At 36.1% G+C, this 24173-nt stretch overlaps 1 protein-coding gene across 1 annotated transcript in view; it reads right to left on the bottom strand.

Annotated features, from left to right (window-relative positions):
* tho2 (THO complex subunit 2-like protein) overlaps positions 1-24173 on the bottom strand; it is a 779097-nt gene that overhangs the window by 320976 nt on the left and 433948 nt on the right. Inside the window, exons 27-28 of the mRNA XM_090391861.1 lie at positions 15972-16100; positions 7398-7529 (exon numbers count right to left, since the gene is read on the bottom strand). Coding sequence (XP_090247987.1) covers positions 7398-7529; positions 15972-16100 — 261 coding nt within the window. The remainder of the gene's footprint in view (positions 1-7397; positions 7530-15971; positions 16101-24173) is intronic.

The following is a 24173-nucleotide window of genomic DNA, read 5'->3' on the forward strand; positions in this document are numbered from 1 at the left end:
GACCTAATGTCCAATCCTCACCTTCTCGTGGTGCACCCTGTTGGGTATCTACTTTGATACTGAACGAACGAGGATGGGCTGGCAATTTGGGATTTAGCCGACCAAATTGTATTCTTATTGGTTAAACCAAAATAAAAAATGATGGTACAACATGAGAAAATTTCATGCCGGCTGGGGCTACGCCCGGTTAAACAAGGCCCCCGTTGTTTTCGCCAGGGAACCAGGGCGAACAGCGAAAAGTCAGCTACTGGAACAAATCTGAAAACAAACCCCAACTCAACATCAGCAGAGTTAAAGATCGGTACTATCAATGTAAGAAGCCTGAAAGGCAAAGAAATGGAGCTAGCTGAGGAATTAGATAAGTACCAGATCGACATAATAGGGGTGACTGAAACAAAAAAGACCAAAACTGGTGAGATCTTTCTGAGCAATAAATACAAAATGTTATATTCAGGCAATAACAATCAAGGAAAAGAAGGAGTAGCCATAGTATTCAACACAAAATACGAGGCTAATATTCTTGAATGGCAGTCAGTCTCAAGTAGAGTAATGTGGGCAAATATGAGAATGGGGAACTGGACAATGAGACTTATTTGTGCCTATGGTCCCACAGAAGGTTCTACTAAGGTAGAAGTGGAGGAATTTTTTGAGGCTTTAGAAAAAGCAACTGACACAATGAAAAAGGAAAAGTTGGTCCTTGTTGGGGATCTAAATAGTAGAGTAGGAAATGATTGTGAGACAAACAAAAATATTTTGGGAAAATTTGGAGAAAAGAGCAAAGCTAATATTAATGGCAAATATCTGTTGGATTTCTGCTCAGGACATGGACTGGTTATTACTAACACCATGTTCCAACATAAAAATGTGCACAAATTCACATGGAGAGAAGAGGCTAGGAATAAGAAAAGTCTCATTGACTATGTTATTGTTGATAGTGATGTTTTCTCCCTGGTGCAGGACACCAGAGTGTACAGAGGATTTGAAATTGGAAGTGATCACTATTTAGTCTTGAGCAGGATAAAATTGAATTTCATATTGAAAAGAATAACATGTAAGAAAGTTTTAAAGCGAATAAAAGTTGAGCAGCTCTAAGATGTAAACTGTAGACTAAAATACAGAAATATTATTGAAAAGAAAATGAAAGAGTTTGAGAACAGGAATCAAACCTTGGAGATTCAGTGGCAAACTCTGAAGGAAACATTGATTGATTCAGCCAGAGAGGCATGTGGTGAGGTTGTGTGCAAAGATAAAAAAATCAGAACTCCCTGGTGGACACAGGAAGTTAAAGAGGCAGTGAAGGAAAAGAAGAAAGCATATCAAAAGTTCCTGGCAAATAAGTCAGCTTTTACTCTTACAGAATACAGAGACAAATGTAAGAAAGCTAAATAGTGTGTAAAACTAGCTAAACAAAAGTCATGGGAGGACTTTGGCAAGAATATAGAAAATAAATATCAAGAAGGTGGCAAAATATTCTGGAGGTTGTTGAAGAAGCTTAGGAATGGAGGAAAGAGTGCTGTAAAAGGAATTAGAGATGATAAAGGTGAAATGAAAACAGGAGAAAAAGATATCCTTGAAGTATGGAGTAATTACTTTGAAAAACTGCTAAATGAAACAAGCAGTGATGACAGCACAGAGATAAAAAATACTGACCAGGCAGGCAGTCAGGAATACATATCCATACTTGAAGCAGAAAAAGCCATCAAAGGCTTGAAATGTGGAAAGGTAGCAGGAGTAGATGATATTCGACTAGAAATGCTGAAGTGTGGTGGCATAAGAGTCTTACAGTGGCTGCACTGCATAGTTCAGAAAGCCTGGACAGAGGGACGAATTCCAGATGATTGGAGTAGAGCTCTCATAATGCCCATATATAAAAAGGGAAATAAAACTGAATGTGAGAATTACAGAGGTATTTCCCTACTGAGTGTTCCTGGCAAGATCTATGCAAGTATACTTGAGAAACGGTTGAGAAGAATTGTGGAAGAAAAGCTTGGTGAAGAACAAGCTGGATTCAGGCCAAATAGAGGCTGTCAGGATCAGATCTTCACTTTACGACAAATAGTCGAGAAAGCATGGGAATATAACAAAGATCTGTATTTAAGTTTTGTCGATTTGGAAAAGGCATATGACAAGGTGCCAAGAGAGAAGCTATTCAATACGCTGCAGTTATATGGTGTCAATGGGGCATTATATCAAGCAATACTTAGTCTTTATTTGAGTTGTGAGTCAGCAGTTAGAATTGAAGGAAGTACAGGAAGATGGTTTAATGTTAAATCTGGTGTGAGACAAGGATGTACATTATCCCCTATGTTATTCATTATCTATATGGATCACATTATGAAGGAATGTGGTATTAAACCTGATATCAAAATTGGAGATGTTAATGTCAGCTCTTTGCTTTATGCGGATGATGTTATACTTCTTAATAAATCCGCTACAAGTCTGCAAGATTCTCTGACTAAATTGAATAGCTGTTGTAATAGATATGGTATGAAGGTCAGCAATAAAAAGACAAAGACAATGAAAATAGGCAGAATCATTGAAAATGTCAACTGTGTTGTGAATGGAGAACCTGTGGAACAAGTAAAACATTTCAGCTACTTAGGCACAATTTTTACTGAAGATGGTAAACTAAATATAGAAATAGACAACAGAATTAGCAAAGCTGGTATCGTGGGAAGTCAATTGAATAAATTCATATGGAATAAGAAAGAAATTAGTCGGAACACTAAATTAGCTGTACACAAGACTGTGTTCAAACCAATTTTAACTTATGGATCTGAGAGCTGGGTCAGAAGTAAAACACTTGACCAAAGACTAGAGACCACAGATATGAGAGTCCTGAGAAAGATTAGAGGCGTGAACAGATGGCATCAATGGCAATGTCATATTAAAAATGAGGATATTAGGAAAGAACTTGACATTGTCAGCATCCAGGAATGCGTTAGCAGAGCTAATCTCAGATGGTATGGTCACTTAAATAGAATGGGAGAGGAAAGATTAGCAAAACAAGTGTTCTCTGCCAGGTTGGCAGGAAAACGACCCAGAGGAAGACCAAGATATAGGTGGATTGATACGGTACAAAGTGCCTTAGACGATAGAAATATAAGATCTGATAATGTTGGAGTCTTGACAAGTAACAGACTAATTTGGAGGAAAATTGTAGATAGGAAGTTAGTAATGATGTAATTTTTTTATGTAGTACTGTCATATCCTGTACACCCCTTGAGGGTACATGGCAGGAATTTGATGATGATGATGATGATGATGGTGCTGTAATACAGTTAAGTTATAAAAAGTTGATACTTGGGTTAATATTTTGATGTTTAGAATCTAATGGCATTTCCAAAGACTCCCAGAATTGTCTTTCTGTTGTGCACAGTGTAATAGTTATGATTTATCTCATAACGCTTGATGTCTCATTCGCCAAACATCTTGTGGGTCAGTTGAAGAGAGCATATGTGATGACAAAGCTGAGGCTTTGCTCATATGTTATTCAACATCTCCGATGCGTTCTTCAATACATTGTTCATCTTATTCTAGTGTTCTACCATACATACTCTTAGTTACATAGTTATGAACTGGCTACTTAGTTACATATTCATGAAGTCAACATGCTCTCTCTCTCTATATATATATCAGGGGTGAATATTCCGGGTGTGCTAGGTGTGCAGTGCACACACCCAAGGAATACCAATATCACCGACATTATATTTTTGCATTTATTGCTGTTAAAGACTCCTCTAATTGTTTCCTGGCTTCAGGTGATTCCTAAAATTAAACAGACTACATTAATGCTTCATGAAGAGAGCCCGGGTGTGCAGTCACAAATACTGACACCTTTCAATCCTTTAAACCGACGTGCAGCATGTCAAATTCTTAGCATTCCAATGGATTTAAACGGCCCAGAAGGCGAGGTAGGGTGTGCACACTGAGACAATAGCAGCCAGAAGTTGTTAGTGGCTGTGATTGGTTATTGTGTGAAGCAATCTAATCTAATGTTGTCATTTGTCATGAGTGGCTGTTTTTTGTTTTCCGAGTTTCATCTGTTTTGCGTGAGTGAAGTACGAATTGACGTGTTTAGGACACTGATATAGACAAGTTTTTAATATATAATTTTCCATAAATAATTTATAACTCTTATGCACATATTTACAATGGGAAACAGTGTTGACGATCTATTGAATGTCCTGTTTTCTGCCAGAGCTTTTGCGGATTGTATGATTATAGTCGAATTAGGTTGGACTTGTGCATAATTAAGTAAAACGAGTTATTTCAACCTTTCTTTGATTAAATTCACAAAAACAAAAAATAATTTCCAAAGTGATTACTTTTTTAAATTTCTATGCATATTGTATGGCTGTATTTAAAGGTTGTATCAAAATTCAAATTACCCATGTCTCACTCTAGTATTTGCCAATGATAATATAATCTCACCAAGAAGTGCAAATCCTTTGTGCTTCACACATAAATGTCACGCACGAAGCATAGCTATTGTTCATTTGACCTTTATGCTTTCTATTATTTAAAATTATATTAATTGATAAATTAAAGTATTAAAAGTTATTCTACAATTAATTGCATTAGACCAATTGAGATGAGCGCTGCTACACAATGCGCTCTTAAAACTTTCATACATCAATAAAAATGCAATCGTACGGTCAAATTTACATGAATTTTGTAGCACAGGGTGCATAGCCACATGAAAGCACACCCAATCTACATGGGCACATAATGCCACTGATAGTGTGTGTGTGTGTGTGTGTGTGTGTGTGTGTGTGTGCGCGTGCGCACGCACACACACACACACACACACACACACATATATATATATATATATTCATACACTATCAATAATTGCCTGGGCACCTCTGTTATTTGAAGTTATGATACATTCTAGGTTTGTTAATAACATAAAACATAAACAATGGCAGCTATACCAAATAGGGTACAGATAGAAGGAAGAAGTATTTCATCATAACAGTTGAATAGGTGGTATGGCAACACAATGTGAACTCAATGACTTCAAGAAATGTGTCATTGTGGGCTGTCACAGAGGTGGCATGTCTATATGTGTCATTGTACCTAAACTAGAGCTTCCAAAATCAACAACTGGTGATGTGATCAACAAATGGAAACATTCTTTCATCACTAGTACAGGAAAATACCCAGGACGGCTGCCAAAAATGACTGACAAGGATAGGAGGGTGTTAAAGCGATTAGCATGCAAAAAACAGCTACATTCAGCACAGACCATCTTTGATGAGCTCCAGAATACCTGTAACACCATGGTGAGCACTAATACTATACAAAAAGAACTCCATTTACTGGGTTTCCATGGAGGAGCAGCAGTACACAAGCCGAATATCACAACGTGGCTCGTCTGGCCTGGTGCAAAGAGCATGTGAACTGGAGACCAGTGGAAAATGGTACTCTGGAGCAATGAATTAAAGTTCACCTGTTTCTAGTCTGAAGGCAGGGTGTGGAAGCATTCTGGTGAATGTTTGTTAACGACAATGTGTTATACTCACAGTAAAGTTTGGTGGTGGAGGAGTAACGGTGTGGGGGTACTTCAACTGGTTTGGAGTGGGACCAATGGTTGTTGTCCGTGGTTCCACAAAGACAGCTCAGCATCTTGATATTCTGATTAATCAGGTGCTGCCTACACTGTGGAGTTTTATGGAATAGACCCGTGTTACTATCAAGACGACAATGCCCCATGCCACAAAACTGCAGCTGCCATGGAATGGTATGAAGAGATGGATGTTAAACAACTGTCATGGCCTGTGCAAAGTCCTGATCTCAACCCAATGAACACTGTGGGACAAACTGGAATGGTGAATGAGGTCCAGAGCAGCACATCCTTGATCTGTTGTGGAACTTAGTGCTGCTTTCATCGAGGAATGGAGGCAAATTCCACCTGATGTCTGTCACACATTCATGGAAAGTCTCCCTCAAATGGTGCAGCAGGTGATCAAAGCCAAAGGTAGACATACCTGATATTAGGGTTTGTTTGCTTCTGGTATCAATTGTAAATTGCTAAACTATCCAGACAATAATTGGTGGATAGTGCATATACAGTAACTTACTATTTATAATGAACAAAAATAAAATAAAAAGTCACATCGCACAAAGGAACCAAAGTCCTGAAGTTTTTTTCATTTCCCTTCAGAGATTTATAGTGTTGAAAGTTTTTACTTATTAAACATTCACAGCAGGCATATAAAAAATACATATTTAAAAATTCAATTCCCAAAGCTGTAAAGAATAACCTGCTGAATGCGTAACATTCAAGGAGAAAAATCATAATATAGGAATTGTGTATGGTTTAGGTGTTGGTGGTTATTCATAACAGTGCATCATGGTGCAAACCACACCATAAAAAGCAATAATTAATTTATTGAACTTAATATTTTGCTTGTTTTCTAATTAGGGTCTTCCTCAGAGCACAAATTACAACAGTGATGACACACACAGCACTCAATTAGACTATTAAAGATACAATTCAATTTGTAACCAATAATGAAGTGATATCCTAAAGGGGCCCCATGTAGGGATCAGATAATCAGGAAATTGGAGAAGACTCCCTCTTAAATCTTTAGCAAGTTAATTCAGTAGTACCCAGGGGTGTAGTTTGGCCAAGGCGTACTTGGCCAAACTACATCCCCCCCCCCCCCCCCCAGGTACTTTTTTAAAATTATCAACATTTTTAAATTCATTATAAGAAATTATAAGAATTATAATAATGAGACTTATAATGCAGTTCCAGCTTTCGGTCAAAAAATAGAAGCTTGCCGCTATTATTATATTATCTAATATATAACATCATTAAAATTAATATAATAATAATAAATGCTGCACTTTATGCTCTGGATTTTTGTTTCCAAGGTACAGCCCTGGCACTATTTCTTTTAGGACTACACCCCTGGTAGTATTCTAAAAATATTCTAAAAATTGATTCAAAGATTCATCATGACTTTTGTAGCAAAGTGGCCTTCTTCCTTTTAATCTTGTGTGAAGAAATATCAAGCATTGTCTGTCTTGACTTGCCATTCAGCTGTAGTTCTTTTATTTGTCAAGGCGAATGTTAACAGATCTACCAGTCTGTCCAAAGTAGGCAAGCTGCATGCACGTGGAACTTCAATCCTGTGTGTAGGTTGTAGGACAGATGGTGTGGGAGTGTAGTATCTTGTTTATTTTATGAGTGTTGTAGCTATTGGCTAAAAAAAAAAAAAAAAAAATGGCTGTGAAGATAACCAAGTTCAGTTTCCAAAGCAGTGTCATGGGAATATTCAAGGATCACTGACCTACCTATGCAGAAATTTCTCTTAATATGCTGTTATAAGATAAAGATTTAAGGTCATAAAAATTATAATCAAGTACAAAATAAAGAAACTTACTTTTGTAATCTTGAAATGCCACTTATGACAAACATGTCTATAATTTTCATAATCCACATGATCTGCAGAACTATCAGTTGTCTGACTTGCACCACGGAATTTAGTCATAAATCCAGGATAGTTTGCACATTCCTAAATTATAACATGACATATACACACAATGCTTTGAAATATATTACACTATAGCTATAGTGAAAAATTCAAAAAAATAATCAAAGGTCCCAAAAGCCATTTTTTTTCTGTTGGTGTTCTCACTTTGCAAAATTTGTCTTAATTTTAATCCATTTTCCTTTAATCAAATACAATGTTTAAATTACTTAATTCTAGAATTATGAAGAAAAAAAAAACATAACTGCAATTAAATTTCAGTTATTGTTTTGGAATTTTTTTTTCAAAAAAATCATACAATTTTATGATTTTGGAGGGAAAAACAATAAAATAATAATAAAAAAATGCTGAAATCATTCTCAGTGATCACTCAAAAATTTCACATGCTTTGTCTTTGCAGGTTATGTATTAGTCTGCATACTAATTACAATTCTCGTAGAAAGGCTTAGACATTGGTTAAGCATGCTTATTAAATAATTTAAGAAATTTTCAAATGTACACAGGATATAAATTAAATTAAACTTAAATCTATATTTCCAATATTTCGGCAACGTCACATTGCCATCTTCACAGGAACTTAAAATAAAGACACGTGCACGCAGGCACTACACACAGTAAATGAGGACGAAGCAGGAAGCTATTGTTTCTACTAAAAGTCCTGATGGTGCCCCCCCCCCAGCAGGCTATGTAGGTATTCTTGGCCGTTGGGCTGAAGGTCTTCCGATGTAAGTCTCCCAAATTTGGGGCAGTCTTATGCAACCAAATTTGTTGAGGTTTGGACTGTTTCTTAGGGCTGAAGCTGATTCCATGAATAGTCTTTCAAATATGAATTTACTACGGTGTATTACCATGGCTTTCTTCCACCGTAATTCTGCGGCAGAGTATCCAGAGCATGGTCTGCAAGACCAGAGAGGCTGTACTGGTGACACCGGATGTAGTCCTTGTGTTCTGAAATTCTGATATTCGCTGTCCTGCTTGTCTGGCCAAAGTAGGACAGCATACAGCTGCAAGGGACCTGGTAAACACCAGGTAGGTCTAGGGGAAGTGGTTGGTCTTTAGTGGAACAGATAAAGGACGCCAATTTTCTATATGGTCTGTAACATGAGGTCATCATTTTTTTTTTAGGATTTTGGCAATTTTTTCCAAGGTGCCTCGGATGTAGGGAATGGTAATGGATTTAGAGTAATCCTTGTTGTGAAGGGGGGGGGGTTTACTGGTTTCAATATTTTTTGGATTTTTTTGTGGGGGGGGGGGGGGTAGCAACTGGCTGAGAAAGTGCTGACGATGTGGTTCTGTGTTTAGGGCATTGTCATTTGAACAGATAAGTTTAGCCCTGTTGTGTAGTGTCTTAACTCCATATTGTTGTGAATGGGGGGGGGGGGGGGGTTGTTGGTGAATGTATCTACCTGTATGGGTGGGTTGTCTATAAACTGAGAAAACCAAGGTTCCATCAGGTTGGCAGGTGACTAGTGTGTCTAGGAAGGGGAGGTTATTGTTTGCCTCTTTTTCCAGGGTGAACTTGATTCTAGTGTGTTGGTTGTTTAAGTGTGTTAGGAAGGAGAGGAGTGAATTCGGGCCATGTGGCCAAATAGCGAACACATCATCAACGTAGCGAAGCCATATGGTAGTTTTGTGGAGCTGAGTTTAAGGCTTTCTCTTCAAAAGTCTCCATAAAGAAGTTAGCCAAGGGTGGGAAAAGTGGTGAACCCATGGCTGTCCCCTCTATTTGTTTGTAGAATTTTCCTTGCCAAACGAAATAACCTGAGTTCATTGTGAACTGAAATAGGGCTGAGATATCGGGAGGAAATTTAGCTTGGATTAGCTCTAAGGTTTCTTTGAGTGGGACATTTGTGAATGAGGAGGAGACATCAAAACTGACCATTATGTCAGTATGTTGGAGTGTAAGGTTTTCTATGCTGGCTTTGAAGTGGGCTGAGTTTTTTTTATGTGTGATGGTGTGTTGACAGTATAGTGTGTGAGCGCTTTGGCCAAATGTTTAGCTAATTTTTATGTGGGGGAATGAATGCCATCCACTATGGGACGTAATGGCACATTTTCTTTATGTATTTTTGGGAGTCCATATATCTATATATATGGGGTGGGGGGTATGGAGTTAAACGGTTTTAATTTGTTAGTGACTTCTACAGGCCAAGAAGTCAACTTCTTAAGGACCCGGAGCCTGTGGAGTTATCTAATTTGTGAGTTGGTGGGATTACTCAACAGGGAGGTAAGTAGCCTGATCTAATAGTAGAGCATTAAGCTTACCTGTATAATCCTTTTGGTTAAGTACTACTGTGGCGTTACCTTTATCTGCTTTGGTGATTACTATTTCTTTGTTTTTCTTCAATTCCTGCAGAGATTTATATTCCTTATTCGATATGTTGGTTTTTGGTGGTCTTCCTTTGGAAGATGGAGGATCCCACGTTCAATTTAGATCGTTATATTCTCAGTAGGTAATTTTCTGGGCGCACTGGCAAAGTTGTGCCCACATGAGAGAGCTTTGAGTGCTTCAGTCTCCAAATTAACTGAAGAAAGATTGACTATAGTGTCGGTAGTAAGTTTTGGTTCAGAGGTCGAGTTCTTTTTTAATTTCTCAAATTTCTTGATATGTCGACCTTGTACTTTTTTAAATTCTTTATCTGCAGCAGTGCACGAGATGTCGTATAAAATTGACCAAAGCTCGTGGTTTAACGTGCTAGAAAGCTCTTCTTCGAGCACCCAAATAGCTAAGTTTGCTTCAGCTAGGAGAAACTGGATGGCGGCAATTTGTTCTCGTAGCAAAGCTTCGCTGGCACAGTTAAAAACTCGGAAAGCCTTTTAAGAAAAGAAACGGTGCTTGAATTTATCACAATTTGGGATTACCTGATTACCCCGGCAGCGTTTTAGGAAGGTCAGATGGTTCAGCTCTTGATAGATTCAGCTTCATTTTATCATAATGGAGGGCCTTGCGTGCGATGGAATCTCCGTGGATGATAGTAATTTTCATAGAAAGGCTTAGACATTGGTTAAACATGCTTATTAAACAATTTAAGGAATTTACAACGTACACAGGATATAAATTAAATTAAACTTTAATCTATATTTCCAATATTTAATTAATTTAAAAATATTTCGGCAATGTCATGTTGCAATCTTCACAGGAACTTAAAATAAAGACACGTGCACGCAAGCACTACACACAGTAAATGAGGATGAAGCAGGAAGCTATTGTTTCTCCTAAAAGTCCTAATGGTGCCCCCCACCAGGCTATGTAGGTATTTTTGGCCGTTGAGCTGAGGGTCTTCTGATGTAACTCTCCCAAATTTGGGGCAGTCTCATGCAACCAAATTTGTTGAGGTTTGGAATGTTTCTTAGGGCTGAGGCTGATTCCATGAATAGTCTTTCAAATTTTGAATTTACTAAGGTGTATTACCATGGCTTTCTTCCACCATATTCTGTGGGATTTATCCAGAGCATGGTCTGCAAGACCAAAGTGGCTGTACTGGTGAAACCGGATGTAGTCCTTGTGTTCTGAAATTCTGATATTCGCTGTCCTGTCTGTTTGGCCAAAGTAGGACAGCTCTGACCACTTCCCCTAGACCTACCTGATATTTACCAGGTTCCTTGCAGCTGTAAGCTGTCCTACTTTGGCCAAACAGGCAAGACAGCAAATATCAGAATTGAATACCCTCCACAGCAACATGGAGGATATCCATATAATAGTCATACTGTTGCTTAATTTATACAACTCCATGTTGTTTTAAAATGCAACTACATACTTGCCCTCTGGAATTACTTTTTCAATATATCCATTAATGTGAACTTCATTTATGCATCATAAACCTTTATATATATATATATATATATGTTAAGAATACCAAGCAATTTTTAAAACCTGGTTTTACTCCATTTCCCAAGTAAACAAACAGACAAATAAGTCAAGTTTGCACCTGCAAGTGATGCAAGTCTAGCTGATCCTACAGGTAGTGCAAGACCAAGGCAACTCGTGGTAAAGGTGGCATGAGCTCTGATCACTAATCTTTATGCCACCTTTACCACGAGTTGCCTTGTTCTTGCACTACCTGTAGGATCAGCTAGACTTGCATTACTTGCAGGCGCAAACTTGACTTATTTGTCTGTTTGTTTACTTGGGAAATGGAGTAAAACCAGGTTTTAAAAATTGCTTGGTATTCTTAACATTTATTATACCCAAGGTAAAATACTTTCTACATTTATATCTCCTCCAGAGATTTTTATTTAATAAGGTTAAAACACCTTATGGCAACTTGTTCTGGTAAAATACTTATGAGCTCTGTATTACTAAATCTTGGTATTTCTAGCCTAGCTCCCACTGATGAGACCTCAATAAAGGTCGAAACCGGTCTGGGTAGTGGCCACTTGCCTTTAATACAAAACATCATGCATCTCCTTCTTGGAGATGTGTTTTGGCATTAAGGGTAAATATAAAGATTAGTGATCAGAGCTCATGCCACCTTTACCACGAGTTGCCTTGGTCTTGCACTACCTGTAGGATCAGCTGGACTTGCATCACTTGCAGGCGCAAACTTGACTTATTTGTCTGTTTTTTTACTTGGGAAATGGAGTAAAACCAGGTTTTAAAAATTGCTTGGTATTCTTAACATTTATTATACCCAAGGTAAAATACTTTCTACACATATATATATATATATAAAGACCTGGGGTGCTTAAAGGTCAAAGCTGTATAACTGAGAGGAGACCTCCACATAGCCTTTAAAGGAATGCAGAGAACCGACCAGGGCTTCGGACCTAATGTCCAATCCTCACCTTCTCGTGGTGCACCCTGTTGGGTATCTACTTGGATACTGAACAAACGAGGATGGGCTGGCAATTTGGGATTTAGCCGACCAAATTGTATTCTTATTGGTTAAACCAAAATAAAAAATGATGGTACAACATGAGAAAATTTCATGCCGGCTGGGGAGTCGCCCGGTTAAACAAGGACCCTGTTGTTTTCGCCAGGGAACCAGGGCAAACAGCAAAAAGTCAGCAACTGGAACAAATCTGAAAACAAATCCCAACTCAACATCACCAGAGTTAAAGATTGGTACTATCAACGTAAGAAGCCTGAATGGCAAAGAAATGGAGCTAGCCGAGGAATTAGATAAGTACCAGATCGACATAATAGGGGTGACTGAAACAAAAAAGACCAAAACTGGTGAGATCTTTCTGAGCAATAAATACAAAATGATATATTCAGGCAATGACGATCAAGGAAAAGAAGGAGTAGCCATAGTATTCAACACAAAATATGAGGCTAATCTTCTTGAATGGCAGTCAGTCTCAAGTAGAGTAATGTGGGCAAATATGAGAATGGGGAACTGGACAATGAGACTTATTTGTGCCTATGGTCCCACAGAAGGTTCTACAAAGGTAGAAGTGGAAGCATTTTTTGAGGCTTTAGAAAAAGCAACTGACACAATGAAAAAGGAAAAGTTGGTCCTTGTTGGGGATCTAAATAGCAGAGTAGGAAATGATTGTGAGACATACAAAAATATTTTGGGAAAATTTGGAGAAAAGAGCAAAGCTAATAATAATGGCAAATATATGTTGGATTTCTGCTCAGAACATGGAATGGTTATTACTAACACCATGTTCCAACATAAAAATGTGCACAAATTCACATGGAGAGAAGAGGCTAGGAATAAGGAAAGTCTCATTGACTATGTTATTGTTGACTATTTAGTCTTGATAAGGATAAAATTGAATTTCATATCGAAAAGAATAACATGTAAGAAAGTTTTAAAGCGAATAAAAGTTGAGCAGCTCTGCTCTCAGATGTGAACTGTAGACTAAAATACAGAAAGATTATTGAAAAGAAAATGAAAGAGTTTGAGAACAGGAATCAAACCTTGGAGATTCAGTGGCAAACTCTGAAGAAAACATTGATTGATTCTGCCAGAGAGGCATGTGGTGAGGTTGTGTGCAAGGATAAAAAAATCAGAACTCCCTGGTGGACACAGGAAGTTAAAGAGGCAGTGAAGGAAAAGAAGAAAGCATATCAAAAGTTCCTGGCAAATAAGTCAGCTTTTACTCTTACAGAATACAGAGACAAATGTAAGAAAGCTAAACAGTGTGTAAAACTAGCTAAATAAAAGTAATGGGAGGACTTTGGCAAGAATATAGAAAATAAATATCAAGAAGGTGGGAAAATATTCTGGAGGTTGTTGAAGAAGCTTAGGAATAGAGGAAAGAGTGCTGTAAAAGGAGTTAGAGATGATAAAGGTGACATGAATACTGGAGAAAAAGATATCCTTGAAGTATGGAGTAAATACTTAGTGATAAAAAACACTGACCAGGCATGCAGTCAGGAATACATATCCATACTCGAAGTAGAAAAAGCCATCAAAGGCTTGAAATGTGGAAAGGCAGCATTAGTAGATGATATTCGACCAGAAATGCTGAAGTATGGTGGTATGAAAGTCTCACAGTGGCTGCACTGCATAATTCAGAAAGCCTGGACAGAGGGACGAATTACTGATGATTGGAGTAGAGCTCTCATAGTACCCATATATAAAAAGGGAAATAAAACTGAATGTCAGAATTACAGAGGTATTTTCCTACTGAGTGTTCCTGGCAAGATCTATGCAAGTATACTTGAGAAACGGTTGAGAAGAATTGTGGAAGAAAAGCTTGGTGAAGAACAAGCTGGATTCAGGCCAAATAGAGCTGTCAGGATAAGATCTTCACTTTACGACAAATAGTCGAGAAAGTATGGGAATATAACAAAGATCTGCATTTAAGTTTTGTCGATTTGGAAAAGGCATATGACAAGGTGCCAAGAGAGAAGCTAATCAATACGTTACAGCTATATGGTGTCAATGGGGCATTATATAAAGCAATATTTAGTCTTTATTTGAGTTGTAATTCAGCAGTTAGAATTGAAGGAAGTACAGGAAGGTGGTTTAATGTTAAATCTGGTGTGAGCAAGGATGTACGTTATCCCCTCTGTTATTCATTATCTATACGGATCACATTATGAAGGAAAGTGGTATTATACCTTATATCAAAATTGGAGATGTTAATGTCAGCTCTTTGCTTTATGTGGATGATGTTATACTTCTAAATAAATCCGCTACAAGTCTGCAAGATTCTCTGGCTAAATTGAATAGCTGTTGTAATAGATATGGTATGAAGGTCAGCAATAAAAAGACAAAGACAATGAAAATAGGCAGAATCATTGAAAATGTCAACTGTGTTGTGAATGGAGAACCTGTGGAACAAGTAAAACATTTCAGCTACTTAGGCACGATTTTTACTGAAGATGGTAAATTAAATATGGAAATAGACAACAGAATCAGCAAAGCTGGTATGGTGGGAAGTCAACTGAATAAATTCATATGGAATAAGAGAGAAATTAGTCGGAACACTAAATTAGCTGTATACAAGACAGTGTTCAAACCAGTTTTAACTTATGGATCTGAGAGCTGGGTCAGAAGGAAAACACTTGACCAAAGACTAGAGACCACAGATATGAGAGTCCTGAGAAAGATTAGAGGCATGAACAGATGGCATCAATGGCAATATCATATTAAAAATGAGGATATTAGGAAAGAACTTGACATTGTCAGCATCCAGGAATGCGTTAGCAGAGCTAATCTCAGGTGGTATGGTCACTTAAATAGAATGGGAGAGGAAAGATTAGCAAAATAAGTGTTCTCTGCCAGGTTGGCAGGAAAACGACCCAGAGGAAGACCAAGATATAGGTGGATTGATACGGTACAAAGTGCCTTAGAGGATAGAAATATAAGATCTGATAATTTTGGAGTCTTGACAAGTAAGAGACTGATTTGGAGGAAAATTGTAGATAGGAAGTTAGTAATGATGTAATTTTTTTCATGTAGTACTGTCATATCCTGTACACCTCTTGAGGGTACATGGCAGGAATTTGATGATGATGATGATGATATAAAGAACTGGACATTGTAATAATTTATTGCACTACTAAACAAAGTAAATAGCACTAAAGTAACTATTGAGAAAAATAACACTAATCTGTGATTGTTTAATTTGTTTGAGTTAGTGGTCAATTTTTAAATGCTATTTTATGTTAATCATTTGTGATTATTTAGTTTTAAATATTTAGTTATTTAGTTTATTTTGCATTATTTAGTTTTAAATAATTTAAGATTTATTTTAATTATTACTTATATAGTTTAAGTATGAATTATTTCGAAATTGCTCAAAATAAGATCAGGAAAATCATGATCACACTGTGATAACATTTCATAATGTGGGATTTAGTGTATTAAAAACTATCCAACTTGAATAAAAATAAAATGGTCTTATAAATTATATAAAAAATCCTAAATATGAATACAAATCTTTATTTTGATCCCACGTTCAACTCTGCATACATGTATGTTTGTCTATGTGTGTGCATAATGGATGAAACACCACTAAACGTGGTAATATTGTTATAATTTGCACAAACGTATTCAGCCATACCTTTTCAAAGATCGCTTTGTCACTGTGCCAACGCATAACTGTCTCCAACATTGCACATAAGAAACGTCCATAGCGGCAAGCTTCATTTTCTGTACATGCTGTTACTGTATACGTAATATCACAAAAAATCTGAAAAATCAAAAAGAAATATACATAGAATCATAATAAAATGCATTAATTCAGATAAATATAAAAATATATCTTACATCTCCATTAAAAAAAGAGAAAAAATAATGGCTGTATGAGAGAAACTTGAGAACATTCATAAAATAACTGACAGAACATATCTTCTATTAATAGAGGGTAATTATTTAAAATTTATGATAAATAATTTATTTATCATAAACTTAATAATTATATTTAAATGATAAATGAATAACATGAACTTTATTTTAAAAGATGCCCCTATACAAGCAAACTCCTTTTTATAACATTCCATTTTCCAAGTTATTCAAATTCACAAATGCAGATCCATTTCACATGCTACCATACAATCATTATTTCTGCTTTTCCTCTCTGATGACATTTATCAGATCTAAATAGCACACCAACCTCTTTCCCATCCATATTATCATCCACCCTCCATTTAACAGTTTAATAGCCTTGTTAGCAAATATTTTCTCATCCTCTAGATCATTTGTACCCATCAACACCTTGAATGATGTAGCAAATGTATTTCTCATATCCAAATAAGGATTTCAATACCAATTAATTAGTGTTTTCTACCACTTTTTCATTAATCAAACGCATATTTTAATAATTCAATATTGATTAATTTTGCAAAATTTAGTTTCTTGTTTCAATAAACTGTCCAGAACATAGTCTCATGGCTTATGAGTCTTATGAACTTATGAGTCATGGCTTTGTAGCCACATAATTATGTTAGCAGTTGGATGCTTGCATTATTATCTCAAATATTTCATGATTAATTTAACTTTGTAAATTCTAAACTTTTAAAGTTAACACAATTTTTCCAGGCTGTTTCTTGGGCGAGTTGGACGTCAGCCAGGGACTTTCTCATAAATTGTTAAATATGTATGGGATGTCAGTTTCAATTTGGAAGACTTATTCTACCAAACTGAGGGGGGGGGGGTTCACTTTTGAGAATTTACATTATACAAATTTTTTTACCTGCATTTAGCAAGGTATATATGAATGAATAAAAACTTGATTACTCTAAAATAGGTTGTTAGAATATTATTTAATTCAGTGCTACAATAAATTTTTTTGATTGTAGGAAAGGATGATTTTCACTATACAGTGACATAAATTTCAGTTGTCTCTAATTAAATTAAAAGTTCTAATTACTCTGTCACTAAATACAGTGTACTGTATCTGTATGCTGCATTTCATGCTGCAATAAAACAGCCTTGTGCAGTATGCTGTCTTTTGGGGGAAATGCTTTCCACTATAAAGGATCATTTTCATTCCAGTACTAAGCTATCAATATATACAGATGCTTTTTATTATTTATTAGTACACAATATTCCACAATTTCATGTTATAACTGATATTTGATAAAAGGTGGTACAAGCATCATCTCGGAGAGATTTTTCCACTGTTGATATTATAAAATAGAAAAAAATGAGATTTTTCTTTTTTGCAACCATGAATAAAAATTCAACATACTATGATTTTAAAATTATTGAAGTGGGAGATGCAGGTGTGTGTAAAGAATGCTAAACAAAAATCAAAGCAGTTGGTGAAAGAACTAGCTAATCATATAACCATCATAAAAGAGAGCACAAATTTAACTTATCAAAAAGAGGGAAAGAGACAAAACTAATGGTACAGCTTCTTCAAATGCAATTATAAATCCTAAGACTGATTTGGATTCTTGATCAAAAATTACATCATATTTTAACAAAACAATTTAAGATACTTTTCTGCAGTAGTAGTAGTACAGAGAATAACAAGTGATAGGTTCCTCTTTAGGATAGGTTACCAATTAATCTACGAATTAATTTTTTTATAAACATTTACTAAATATAAAAAATTTATATAATATATACAATATACCAATAACAAAAATAGTCATGAACTTAGTGCACTGCCTTTATAATAAAGAAACAGAAATGTCTGAGGGTACAAATTCAAATTCAGTTCCTTTGAAACCAGCTGAGCTACCTACTAAAAAAACATTTTGATTAAAAATAGAAATTCAAATTAAAGCCTGTGAAATCAAACTCTAAAGCCAAACAGTACTAAAGACTTAACTAAAGAAAGAAATGGATGTATTTTCAAGAAGGGAAATATATAAATATAAAAGGAAAATATCGAAAAACAACTTTTTATTGCCTAATGACCAGTCAACCAACAAGTATCAAATCTGAGAGTTTTGTCCACTGTGGGATTAATTTGTACAAAAATTAGGGCACATTTAGGACCACAGCCTTGATAAATTATATTTTCTATTGTATATGATTATTTTAATAAAAATAACAAAAAAAACAGTTTGAGTTTAATATATATATATTTTGAAGGCAATTTACTGACTAAATGCCAAGGGATAAGAAAATAGAAAAAACTATTTATTACTTGAATGCACAACTAGTTTCACCTTCTGAAGACTTCACACTGGATGCATAACATGAAAAGAGGAAGGGGAAGAAAAAAATAAAAATAAAAAAATATATATATATATACAGTAAAACCCTGAAGTTATGCGGTAGGTGGGACCAACAAAAAGCGCGTAAGACGAATTCTCGTAACTCAGGGTATAATTTTGCATGTAATTTATATATACAAACATACAATTGGGACCAAAGGTTTACAAAAACATCTATATTTTTTAAGAAATATATCATAATTGTAGTTTTTCGTTCATAAAAAAAAAATAATGTTATTTCGATGTCAATGGTTTCATAAAATTTAATAGATTCGTTCTGATGGCATAATGTCTTTTTCTTGTCACACAAAATTTCTTCATAGCTAGCTAATGAATTTTTATTCCTTGCCTTGTGGCTACAATTCGTTCCTCGTTAGAATCTATGTCCTCCAAAATCTGTAAACCTTTCTTTTATGATTGTTCTTACTGTGGATTCCTGTAGATCAAACTTCTTTGCTAGCATACAAATTTTCATTCCGCCTTCAAAATCCTTAATAATGTTGAGTTTTGTTTCCAAAGTCAATATTTTTCTTTTCTTGCTAGCAGTAGAAGAATTGGACTTGCTTCTTTTGGACGATTTTATTATTTTTTATATGATAAAATTTTTATCAGGAACATAACATTAAACAATCACAAGGTTTGTAGACTATAAAAATCGTGTATGAATGGAGACCGCACGAAACACATCAGTGCTTGTTCACACCATGTGTGACACTGGCGAATGTGGCCGGCTCCTGAAAGATACGACTAGTGGTGGGGCGTGAAGCGGGACAGGTATACGTACATATAAGAAACCACATAATTCCGGATTCGCGTAAGTCGGGGCATGACTCTGTGTGTGTGTGTATAAATATATATATAAAATTTATATATATATATATGCACTGTTCGACCACAGAAGCGAGAGCCGTTGTTGGCAGACTGCAAAGAAAAGTTAATTCATGTTGAAGGGGAGAAAGAAATAAGGCGATGTATGAATTGGTCACCAACAAGCAAAATCATATGCTTTATATGTAAAATTTTCCAACTGTTATACAAGCAAAATAATTACCACTTTAAAAACTACAATGATCATAAAAGATAAGTTAATTTTCCGAAATTAAATGTAATAATAAACAACTCATTGCACAATATGGATTGATTACCCTATTATCGGAATGGATTCACCATCTTTTGACGTGCACAGAAGTGTCGAAGGGTCTTGCATCTGTGGGCATACGGTATATTATACATTATAAGAGAATAACAGCAATAAATTAAGTTCCAAGTGGATGGGAAAATGTGATGGGTATGTCTGTGGAGAGAATGAACAAGGGAAGTGAGACGGTATGGAAGAGCAATTCACAAAGTATATCACCATCATGAGGATATGTACAGGGTATGGTGGAGGGGGCAAGACTGTTGAGTGAGCATGAGTTTTCTACCTGTTTATCAAGAATCTTGTAATAGGGCAAGTACTAGAAGTGAAAAGAGGATAAAAGTGTTTGTGTTCAGAAAGCTGTTGATAAAACTGAGGATTATAAGCCAATCTGAGTTTGAATTTGTGTGTCTGAAATTGTAATTCAGACACATACAAATCAGGATAAAAGTGTTTGTGTTCAGAAAGTTGTTGATAAAACTGAGGATTATAAGCCAATCTGAGTTTGAATTTGTATGTGTCTGAAATTGTAATTCAGGTGTTCGAAAGGTTGGTGAGAGCTATGATACAGAATTGCTAGGTTGAAAATAGCAGAACGAGTTTGTTAAATGGAGGTTGTGTTTTAGTAATTATGTACTACATCATTACAAATGTAATGAACAATAGGGATGCAGATTCAGTGATATATACAGATTTTGCAAATGGCTTTGATAGACTATCATATGACAAGGCTGGAGGTATCCCAAAAGTTAAAAGTTCACTAGTGGCATGCTGCAGAGGTCTGTTTTGGCATCTGAATAAACTGTATTAGTGGTAAAGTTAATGGAGCTATCAATTTAACATTGAAAATTATAAGTTTCTGAAATTTGGTAGGCAAGGATGGGATGCAAATTGTGCAATTAGCTGGGAAATTTTAGAGAAGGTGAAGGAGATAAATGAAGCAGTGGTGCACAGGGACCTAATGTTAAAGGTCACATTGCTAAAATTGAAAAGTTCAATAATGCTGCAGGGATCTGTTTTGGGACAATTATTATTTAGCTTGTATGCTTATGATACTGAGTTTGAATGGAGACATGCAGCTGTCTGCAAAAGATGTAAGGATGTAAAAACTCAGATGTGACCTTCTGAGTCCAGAAGATCTGAATAGACTATATAAGTGGTAAAGTTAGTGGAGCTACCAATTCAGTGTTGCAAAGTATAGGTTTTAGAAATTTAGTGGGCAAGGATAGGATGCAAACTATACAATCAGCTGAGAAATTTTGCAGATGGAGGAGAGAGAGATGAAGCAGTGGTGGACAGGGACCTAAAGTTTAAGGATCACGTTGCTAAAATTTGAAGACATCAACATTATATGATAATAAAGACCTTAACATGCAGAAATAAAGAAAGGGGTTCAGGTTTCATTATATAGAGCCTTGAGCAGGCCATATATGGATTATTGTGCACACCTAATTTTCATAAGGTATGAAAATATATTAATGAGGATCCAGAGATGATTGACAAAAGTGGTTCCAGTGTTACTGGAATTATGAAGTATGAAAACAGATTGAGGAAATGTCATTTGGAGATTTCCTCAATCTCCAAATGACATTTCAATCATACCCAAAGAACTTGGATATGACTAAAACATATACTTCGGTAAAGGATTTCTTACAAGATTAATAATTTATCATAGAATAAAGGAAAGTAGGGATGGAACAAGGATCATCTCTGGAATCTATATAAGGAAGATGTGAGCATGGGAGTGAGGAGTAAGTTCTATGCATGGAGATTGGTTAGCAAGTCGAATCGACTGCCTGAGAGTGTGATGAATGTGGAAACTCTGAATGAGTATAAAGGGTTTGGTGATGTTGGGCCTCCATAATGAGCTTTGCATTCTGTGGAGGTCTGATGTTAACAATAATATGATAAGCAACTTGAGACATGAGCTAGGTGACTTGGCTCAAGCAACTTCTTCAAGCTACTTTATTAAGCAGTAAGTAACATTTGCTTATTAATCCCCTTACCAGCCTTGACGCATGTACATCAGTAACTACATGGATGTGAAGTGTCCATTGAAATAACATGGATATGTATCATAAATTAATTGATATATTTCATTCATGTGGTTATTTGGATGGTACAACCTACAGAGAATACAAGTAATGTAGAAACGACCGTTAACAAATTCAAATCTAGCTTTGAAAAAACCGAATGCAGATGGCAATTACAGCAATTTTCATTTTTTGGTTCCTTGCAAAAGGTACCGAGCACACTATTAGTACAATATGGGTTGGTCTACCTCTTTCACCCATCTGGAACCAGTTCTCCTCCAACCTCTGCATATATGACCAAGGCAAATCACCTGCCATACCAGAAACATATACTACCTGTAGCCGATGGCTGCTCTCCAAAGCAGTCTCCTCAGAAGAATCTTAAATAACCTAGACACCAAAAAAAAAAGGCTTCTAATCCTGAGGATATCCTCTCCCCAAGTTGTGCTATGGAATAGTACCAATCTTGCATTATCTCTACATGATTTTTATACTCAGCTGTCACATTCTCCACAGCATGAGGGCAAGCTATCATGTCTTCACTTCAATCATTCTTTTCTAAATTAACGAGTGCCATTAAGTGTCACCTTCTTTTTCACCTATGGCATAGTAGTTAATCACCACCTGTATGGCTTGTACTGCTCTATATCCATGGAACAGGTAGTCCACATCACTCACCTCTGGATATATATGCTACTGATAAGTTTAGAGAAAAAGAGACTATTGCTCTTCATATTTCTAAAACATTTCAGTGAGCCAGGTATCAAAGTCTGCTCAGAAAATACCTTTGGACTACCTTTTATCCCATGTAACTGGATATCCAATTGTTGGCTTTCTGTCACAATAGATAGCTTCCTCTCTGCAGACTTCATTACCAAATTGAAAGTCCTCTACAGCTCCATTCCATTATACCTGCCTAATGCCTTCCATATGTGAAAGACCTCCTCTAATTCAGCTGATCTTGGTACTCCCAATTCCTCTCATTCAACACACCTTAGAGTGCATAAATATCCCTAACTATAAGATCATAATACCCATACCTTAAATACAGAACTCAAATCTAATCTGCAATGAAGTGGATATAACCTAGTGACCTACAAATGCTACAAATGAAGATAGATTGCATCTATCTTCATTTCTTGCAATCTATCTTCTTTCTTGCAAAAATTTATATTGGTTTGTCTTTCTTACCTTTGATAATATCCGTAATATTAACTGACAAGATCAGTTAATATTATGGCAATGATAATGAGGACCTTGACATGCAGAAATAAAGAAAGGGATCCACGTTTCATTATACAAAGCCTTGATCAGACCAGTGACGTATTTAGGTATATCCCGTCCCTTGGCCAGCAGAAAGTGCTGCCCCTCATATTTAATGAACATGTTGATTTACATGCATAACCTATTTATATCGTAAATTCATAATATAAATATATATATATTATGACTCACCAAAAATGTCCTAGAATATTCTACGTCTTGCAGCTTGCTCGGCGAAGGTATTTATCACATCCCCGTAGTCCAGTGCCCTTGCAATATCGCTCTCAATTTGTAGAACTGCCAAGTTGCTGAGCCTTTCTTCTGTTATAGTTGTTCTATAGTAGTCCTTCAACTTTTTGAGGGTGGAAAACGATCGTTCAGCTGAGCAATTTGTTGCCATCTTGCACAGAAAATTCCCAATCTGGATACTGTCCAGATTGGGATATATATATATATATCCCAATCTGGATACACACTGCAGGGCTTCCTGTCTAATTTCCTGTGAAAGTTGTAGGAATGTATTTATTTCTAGGCCACTTGATTTCAGGTGCGCTCTGAAGTGCAGACATTCATTTACAAATTCAGGTTCAATATTAGTCTAAAAGTATTCTTGAAGTTTTTTTGCCACTTTTATGACGCCCTTTTCACATATCACATGCTTGTGAGAAACCAGAATTCATTCAAGAGGTTTTCATACAACACTTTTCTTCGATTCATTTCGAATGAGAGACTATGCAAAATTGTATCATAGGTGTCAGTTTTGAAACTGACTGATGGATTGTCCTTGTCTTCATTTTCGTTACTTTCATCTGAGCTGTCGTCAAAAAACCTGGTAGGCTTTTTCTACCTCATACAAGTCAACTCCACTAAGTTTCTTGCCTTGTTCTTCATAGGATTCAAAGAGTAACTCTAGTTCTTTGAAATATTCTTCGAGGGACCCATACAGTTCACACACAGTTCCTATATCAATGTTTACACTTTGTAATTTCTTGCTTGTGGCATTCATTCTTGCGAGAATATCACCCCATAGGCAGGTCATGATCCCAACCTCCAATGACTGAAGTTGCTGTAGAATCCCGCTTGCTTCACATCACGTAACTTTCTTCTGGGTGGTGTCATTTTCAATTTCGGACAAAGTGGAAATTATTTCCTTCCATCCC

This window comes from Typopeltis vanoorti, chromosome 4, assembly GCF_054136105.1.
Source record: "Typopeltis vanoorti isolate ZY-2024b chromosome 4, IOZ_Tvanoo_1.0, whole genome shotgun sequence".
NCBI classification, from domain to species: Eukaryota; Metazoa; Arthropoda; class Arachnida; order Uropygi; family Thelyphonidae; genus Typopeltis; species Typopeltis vanoorti.